The sequence below is a fragment of the Pipistrellus kuhlii genome, unplaced genomic scaffold (assembly GCF_014108245.1).
Source record: "Pipistrellus kuhlii isolate mPipKuh1 unplaced genomic scaffold, mPipKuh1.p scaffold_m20_p_1, whole genome shotgun sequence".
NCBI classification, from domain to species: Eukaryota; Metazoa; Chordata; class Mammalia; order Chiroptera; family Vespertilionidae; genus Pipistrellus; species Pipistrellus kuhlii.
The window spans coordinates 87,648,411-87,656,454 of record NW_023425404.1 but is presented as its reverse complement, the minus strand read 5'-3'; the positions used below and the strand labels follow the sequence as shown (position 1 = coordinate 87,656,454).

The 8,044-nt window shown below is 53.9% G+C and overlaps 2 protein-coding genes across 3 annotated transcripts in view; one reads left to right on the top strand and one right to left on the bottom strand.

Moving 5' to 3' along the window:
* PEAK1 (pseudopodium enriched atypical kinase 1) overlaps positions 1 to 8,044 on the top strand; it is a 715,824-nt gene that overhangs the window by 21,222 nt on the left and 686,558 nt on the right. The window lies entirely within an intron of this gene.
* CSPG4 (chondroitin sulfate proteoglycan 4) overlaps positions 5,026 to 8,044 on the bottom strand; it is a 36,299-nt gene continuing 33,280 nt past the window's right edge. For both annotated transcript variants that reach the window (XM_036454626.2, XM_036454635.2), the window contains one exon: positions 5,026 to 7,882. In XM_036454626.2, coding sequence (XP_036310519.1) covers positions 6,066 to 7,882 — 1,817 coding nt within the window. In that variant the 3' untranslated portion in view covers positions 5,026 to 6,065. The remainder of the gene's footprint in view (positions 7,883 to 8,044) is intronic.

The following is an 8,044-nucleotide window of genomic DNA, read 5'->3' as shown; positions in this document are numbered from 1 at the left end:
ACCCCGTGCATGAATTTCATACACCAGGCCTCTAGTGAATTATAATAACAATAACATTGATTTTGAACATTTTTAAAGCACCTACAATATGCTAGGCAATTCAAAATAACCACCATTATAACAGCACTAATCATATGGTCGACATTTACTGAGCATTTACTATGCTCCTGGGGTTATTCTAAGGACTTTGCCACAACAGTGACCCTTTAAAAGAAGTCTTGGCCAGTTGCTCTGTTTTGATAGGTCCTTACTCAGGCAGAGAAGTGGGACCGAGGCTGGGGATTCTGGCTAGCCACATCTCATGGATACTGGTAGGGATAGATAGGGCAGAAATGAAGTCAGGAGATGGGGCTCTAGGTAGAAAGTAGGCATCAAGCTCCCCCAGGCCTTGATCCATACTCTTTGGGGTCAGTGATCCCACCTGAGTTAGAACAGGTAGGTGGACTTCCACAAGTTCATTGAATAGTCACTCCTGCCCTCTCTCCTTTAGTTCATGGCTTCTGTCCCTAAACTCTGAGGTTCTCAGGGCAGATCATGGGGCAGAGGGGCTGAGGTCCTGTGTTTTGGAATCTTCTTGGGGAATCTTCTTGGGGTGCCCCAGCTGCCTGTCGGATTCCATGCTCATAAGGCAACCTCTTAGCAGGGCTGGCTTAGAAGGGGCCTTTCTGCCCTGAATTACCACCTTCCAGGAGCACCCAGGCTCTGCCAGCTTCACCCACCTGCCTGCTTGCTCAGCATACTTTTAGAACAGGCTACACCTTCCCCAGTAAGACTCGACAGAGTTCCCCTGCATCTCTCTGGTTCTTGGAGGTCTCTGCTGTGGACACATGATTTGCATCGCTGGCCTACCCACACTTACGCCAGAATCTAGGTGTTCAGAATCCCACTGCTGAGAGATGTGTCCTTGGCATTTGGAGGGGCTCCAAGCCTCTGGGAAGTAAGCTGCATCATGTGGTAGTCACTCCTCTAAGGTTAGGCCTCTGACCAGCGGTGGTCTGTGAGGCGCCAAAGATTGGGGACCGTTGGTTTCAGGAAACCTTTGGAGCAGCGGTTGCTAACCGGTGTTCTGCGGACCACTGGAGGTCCATGGGGTCAGTGATCCCACCTGAGTTAGAACAGGTGGGTGGACTTCCACAAGTTCATTGAATAGTCACTCCTGCCCTCTCTCCTTTAGTTCATGGCTTCTGTCCCTAAACTCTGTAGGGAAGGAGGAGGCTCAGTGGGTGGGGCTCCGGGTTGTCTCCTCCTCCTGAGTATTTTGATTCTATCTGTGGTGGGCTCTCATGCATGATTTGGTGAAAGTGGTAGAAGTCCATGGGTTTCTGAGCAGATAGACCCAGAGTGTCTGAGAGGGAGGGAGTCACGGGTGAGCATGGAGGGAGAGAAGAATGAGCTCTGAGAGTCTGGGAGGGACAGATGAAACCTGCTTCTGAGAAACTTAGGGCTTGGGGTCAGGTCTTCCTGGGTCCTGAAGGGATCTGGGAACCAGAAAAGCAATTGAAAGCCCAGTCAGCACCCCTGGGAACGAGGGAAGTCAGGGGAACCAGTGGCAACTTGAGAAAGGAGGTCTGGATGGGATTGGTGGTTAGAGACCTCTTAACCCGTGGGAAGGGAGGGGTTATATTCTGGTACTAGATGTTTACTGAACATCTACTATGCACCTAACCCTGGGTCAGGCTGGACACAGCATTGAACTATGTTTACTATAAGGCACTGAAGAACTTTGCTCATGCCAGGGCCTCAGCAGCTTGGAAGGGGAGGGCAGTTGGGTGCCAGAACCAGGTTGGGAACCATGGCCAATATCTGTTCTGGGGGCAGAAGGGACAGTTAGTGTGGCAGCCTCTATTGCTTCCACTCTCTGTGGGACAGAGAGCTTTGGGAGGCCCAGCACCTCCTTCCTGACCAGGTCTGGATGGTAGCTTGACAGGCAGCTTCTTCCCCCTTCTCTGCTGGCTCCTGCTGCTCCCGCATGGGTGAGACAGATGCACTCACTGGTGACTTTGGCTAAACAACTCCCTCTGTCCCTCACTCTGCATGTGGGATCCAGAGAGGTGGGTAGGGGCCAGGGTGGAAAGGACCAGGTAGTTGCAGAAGGAAGGGTACAGGGGCTGCTGCACTTCCTGGCAACCAGTTTCTGGGAGGTAAGGGTGCGAGTGTGCTGCTTCCTGAAGACTCTCCCTATTGGAGCAGACCTGACTGCCAGCCTCGCCCTCCTCTGCTTCCCTCTTTGTTTCACTGGAGACAGGAACTCCAACATCAGAACTCTATCCCCCCAAATGTGTGGGAAAGTGGGGACTTCAAAAGAGAAGGATAGACAGCCCAGAGTTAGGTGCTTAGGAGATGTTCCATAAACATCTATTGCCACTGGAGTGAAAGACAATATCTTGGAATAGTCATGAGGTCTGACCTCCTTCCAGCTGGGTCATTGCCTGAGTGCAGTGATTTTCAACGGTGTGCTGCAAGAATTGAACAAAACATGCAATACCTGACTATTTAGTAGGGACACTGACTTCTTTTCCCCTAGATTGTCAATAAAAAACAAAAAGCAGCAGTCAACACAACAGTAGCCATCTATTATGAATAAATCAAAGTCAGACTGACAAAAAATATATATTTTTTGGTGTGCCACAGAATTTTAGTAATTAGTTTATGTGTGCCATAAACTAATTGGTTGAAAATTGCTGCTTTAGTGTGATGCTGGTCTGGTCCCTGCCTCTCATGGCTCAGTTCCCTCAGAGGTTGACAGGGAGGATTTAAGTCAGTGTGTCTTCAGCTTTGCTATTTGGTTGCGTTTCAAGTACCTGGGACCTTGTTTAAGTGCCGAGTGTGGCTGTCTCTCAGGTGTTTAGCCAAAGTCACCAGTGAGTGCATCTGTCCCACCCATGTGGGAGAAGCAAGAGCCAGCAGAGAAGGGGGGAAACACTGCCTGTCAGGCTATCATCCAGGCCTGGCCAGGAAGGAGCAATTCTGGGGTGCACCTAAGATCCCTCATTTCCAGCAATGCAGGTGTTTCTGGTCCAAAGTCTTTGCTCTGCTTTGAATGGCAATGACTTAGACACTCATTGAATTTGAGTCTTCAGGACTGGTCACTTGAGCCCCTTGTGATCTCACCAGACATCAGAAGGAAGCCTGGGGATAAGCTCCCAGCTCCAGGCTAACAGTGTTGGCAGTCCCCAGGTTGTGATCAGGGGAGCTCCTTCATTCCCAAGTGAGTCTGTGTTCAAGTAGAAGAATCCCTTCTTGGCCTTGGATGATTTAACCAAGAGCTGCTCTGTCTTTAGGAGCTCTTAAGACAACTGAAATGTGAAAAAGTACAATCCATCGTGATCCTAGTGGCCACAAGGCCCTCTGAGGAGCTGGCACCCTTTATGAGGATAGCGGCTCTCAGTTAAATACTGCACCTCATTGCACTGAGAATGGAAATGTGACAGGAGGCAAGTTTGGCATTTTTGGCTCGACTTTAGTGGTTGCATGGCTGCCACTTCCAGGGAAAGGCCCAACACTCTCTAAAAAGAGAAGGAACCAGACAGATCCAGTTGTCCTCTTACTCTGTGGTTCCCCCCATCAGCCAGCACACATCATGGTGTGGTAGTTATTCATGGTGGGTTGGAGGATCTTCAGCAAGGGCTGGGTGGATTCCTATCTGCATTTCTCAAAGCTGTTTTGGCACAAAATACCCTTTCCAACACCTGACTAATCATAGCAATAACTACCTGGGGATGGTGTTACCTGAGAGCTCTTGCAGTGAGCCAAGAACTTTGGAGAGAGGGGTCCTTAGGTCTGGTTCCCATTCCTGTTCCACTCACGTGCCAGGACTCACTCACATGAATGGCCACGAACAAGAGGCCAACCAGAGAACTCTGGGGGGGCTGCCCTGGTACCTTTATCCCTTTAAGATCTATAACCTTCAGGGCCCAGAGGAAGATGTCAGCAACCCTGGCTTACAGTTCTAGGGAAATTGGTTGCTCTGGGTGGATACTTGGCCCCAAATATCAGGGCCCTGAGCATCCATCCCTGGGTTTCTGGGAGAAGCAAAGCAAAGCATGGGGTGTGGCATAGAGACACTCTTGGCAGGGCCCTGCTTGAGGCTGGCCTGGAGGGTGCTGAAGAGACCAGGAAATCAGACCAGGATTAGAGCTCTGGATACAAAGGGGTCTCTGTGGGGGGTCCCCACCTATGGGTCCTGGCTATCCTATAGGACAAGCTTTCCCTGTGGCAACAAGAGCTGGCTGGGCCTTCTGAGAGAGTGAAGAGGATCCAGGTGGCTGGATGTAAAGACACCAGAAGGAGGGGTGGTCCAGGGCAGCCAGTGAGGAGGAAGAGATCTTTTCTCGTGCTCTAGTTTCTGGTTTAGATGTTACAAGTGTTGAGGCACAGGGAAGAGGTGACTCAAACACAGGCCAGCAGCCAAAGGCTGGTTGGGGCTCTCCACTCCCAATCTGGCTGTGCTCAAGCATCTTCCCCCCTACTCCAGAACTCAGACACCTCTCATGCTTCTTAAGAGGACCCATTTCCCCCAACTCTGGGAGACCCTCCAAATGGAAAGGACCAGAGGGTGGTGGCTCCTCAGGAACTCCTTAGGGGCCTTCTGGAGACCCTGTGTCTCTAACCCACCCCTAATCAAATGATAACCCTTTGGGCCACACACAGAAACAGCTTGCAGAATCCTTGCTGCTTACTCAGCTTTTGAGGAACACCCATAATCCTCTTGTGGAAGGTGAAGGCCAGTAGAAACCTTCCTTGTGAATATCTCCATGGAGCTGAGGGCAGGTGTCTGAAGTGGTAGTGTCTCAACTTTCCCATCGTCACCAGGGTCCCAGTCTTGGGTCCTCATGTCTCCCTTACTCTCCTCAACGTTGGTGCTCCAACCTCTTGAGAGGTAGGTGGAGAGGGATAGGTCTGTGGAAGCCAAAACTCAGGCTAAGACATCTAGATATGGACGCTGAATATCTCTTGGTTTCCTTTTTTGCGTTAAGCTCTTTGGAGAGGGCCTAGCCCACATGTACTAAACCAAAGGGCTTCGGCCCCATCCCACAGAAGAAGCAGAGATCTGGTTCCAGGAGGGGAGGTTTGGGGCTTCTGTGACCTTGGCCACCCTGCTGGCTTTGGGGACCAGGGCAGTGCAGGCTGGTGTGGACAAAGACCCAGTGCAGTCAGACAAACAACACACAGCTGTCCAGAACCTCTGAAGCACCGTTTATCCAGGTCCCCTGGAGCCAAGTGTCCCAAACTGCCTGCCCTCTAGTCCTCAGGGAGCACAGGCATTATAGTGCCCATGGCCTCAGACCCCGCATGCTCCCCAGCCCAACCTGTTGCAGGGCCACACATGCATGCTTGCTTAGCCCTCATCCCATACAGGTGGTAAAGAACCGGCCCCAGACCCTCCTCCATCTCACACTGCCAGGGACTCTGTCAATCTGGGCTGGCTCAGCACCATGTTAAATACTTTCCTTGCAATCTCCCTTAAATAAACCCATCCCCAGAGCAACCCGCCCACCTTGCACTCTGAGCATATTCTACTGGCTTCTGCCTTCCAGAGGGTGGAGGGGTCTCTCTTCCTCAGCTCCAGGAAATACCATTTTCCTAAAAGATGAGGGGGAAACATTTTTCTCTCAACCCTGGGGCAGAGACAAGGGGAGGCCTGACTTGGAGGGACCACCTAGGAACCTTGCCTCCCCCTCCCTTTCCTTTTTTTGCCTTGCCCTTAAGAAGGTTAGGGGTGACTCACCTGAGGTCACAGACCCAGTACCCAGAGTCCTGACCCATGTAAGAGGTTGCTCTGGTTTTGATAGCCTAAACTAGCTCCAGGGCAGGGGACTGACTCCCCAAGCCTGCCTCTGTCCTTGGCTCCTTGTAGTTCTCTAGGCATGGAGTGAGCTGGGGAGATCCCAGTTCTTGATTCCACTCTGACCCAGACCCCTGAAATTTCCTCCCAGCACCCTCCATCCCTGGTGTCTTCAGGTCCTCTTGTGGACACTCAGACAGTATCAGGGCATGAGAGCAATGAGGCCTGGGCCTGAGCAAGCCTGTCCCTGTCCTGTCAGCGTCTGGGCTCAGGACAGTCCTTATACCCAGTACTGGCCATTTTTGAGGGCAGGGTTGGATGTCCGGCAGAACTGCAGAAGCTCTGGGTCCTGATGGCCCCCTGGTGGGGGTCTCTGGCCAGGCACAGCTGTGAGTGGGATGGTCTGGCCTGGCTCCACCTTGCGGAAGGTCTCCGTGTCTTCAGCCAGGCCGTTGCGGGGCTTGGCTGTCAGCACCTGAACATGGTGCTTGCCTGTCTTATTGCGTTTGCGGAGATAGAAGAGCAGGGGCAAGATGAGTGCCAGGAGCAGGAGGATCAGACACACGGGGATGATGACACTGAACATGTTGTCCTCGAGGAAGCCCAGGAAGCCCCCTCTGGCCACAGGTGGCACGGGGCTGGAGGCTGTTGGCCGTGGCTCACCAGTTGGAGGGCTGCTCTCTGGTCTCCCTGCTTCTGTCTGAGCAGCCTCAGGGAGACTAAGCAGGGCCACGCTGTAGGACTGGGCTGCATTGTAGGGCTCAGTGGCAAAGTCCAGCGAGGCCACAGCAGGTGGGACACCTCTTGCCCACAGCTCAAGAGTGAGACTGTCACCTGCGGGGCCAGGGGACCTCCTCTCTGGCCTGCCTACCTCCAGCCCAAGCTTTCCATCCTCAAGGTCCTGCTGTGTGAATTGCTCCACAGGTTGGCCGTCCCTGGGCATACGGACCACACGGCCATGCCGGGGTCCTACCAGGAGCCGGAAACAGGGTACACTGCCTGTGTGGTTGGCCAACTCACCTGCATCTAGGATGGTGGAATCCAGGCGTAGGGTGGCACCCTGGGGCCACGGACCACCTGCCCACATATGCAGCAGAGCCCTCACAGTGACATTCACTGTGGCTGATGTATTGGCACCTCTGGCCAGTGCCAGGACACTGAAGTGGTCGTGAGAGGAGGAGAAGTTGGTGAAAGTAAAGACCACCTCACCCTGGTCTACCTGGACCTGGCTGAAGGCTGTGGCCGGATGCCCTCCCACCAGGAGATGCCCATACTGAGGCCCCTGGGTGAGGTGGTATGTGGCGTCTGGTTCCTCCTGATCTGAAACCACCCAAAGCTGCTGCCGGCTCAGTGAGGAATGCCCTAAGGCTTGGGGCACCTCTAGGGGTGCCTGCGGCTGCACCTCAATGGTGGATGGCAAGACGTCCACGGCCAGGGACATGGACACGGGTGGACTGGCCCCGTCAGACACACTCAGCTGGAAGATGCCTGCCACACTGCTCCCATTGGCCACGAAGGACAGCCGCCCTGCATCCACATCGCCCTGTGTGAAGCTCCTCACAGGGCCCGCACTGGCCCCTGCCAGGCTCAGGAAGCCATTGTGGGGTGCTTGTTGCACCTTGAACTCGATCTCCTCAGGAGCTGAGTCTGGGTCCACCACACTCAGCTGGGCTCTGGAGATTGAGGCGCGGGAGCCGCGGGTGAGCTGGAGTGGAATGGAGGCCTGTGGCAGAGGTGGCCCCTCATTCACATCTCGTACCGTGATGGTGAAGGCCTCTGAAGTTTGGGGTCCTGCCAAGGAGGCCCCTGCCTTCCGTTGGAGGTGGGCATGAAAGTGGAAGCTATCTGGCTGAGTGCCCCTGCCACCATGGGCATACACCAACTGCCCTGAGGCCAGCTGGGACTGCAGGAAGTGGGGCTGCCCAGCATGGAGGGGCTCCTCAGACAGCAGCAGCTGGCCCCAGGCAGGGAACTGCGTGACCTGGAACAGCACATCGTGCTCTGGGCGCTGAGATGACAAAACACTGGCCAGGAGGTTGGAGGCGTCAAGGGCAGCCCTGGTAATCTTGGCCCGCTGGCCTTTGGAGACCCAGAGACCTGTGGGTAAAACACAGGCTATGAAGGTTCAGTCCACTGAGGGAAGAGCCATGGACTCTCAAGCTGGGGCGCCCAAGGCAAGGTTCGCCGCCCCATTCAGACCAGGTACTCCAGGATGGAGTTCACAGTTCTCAGGAGGAACAAGGACCATGTCTCCCCTCT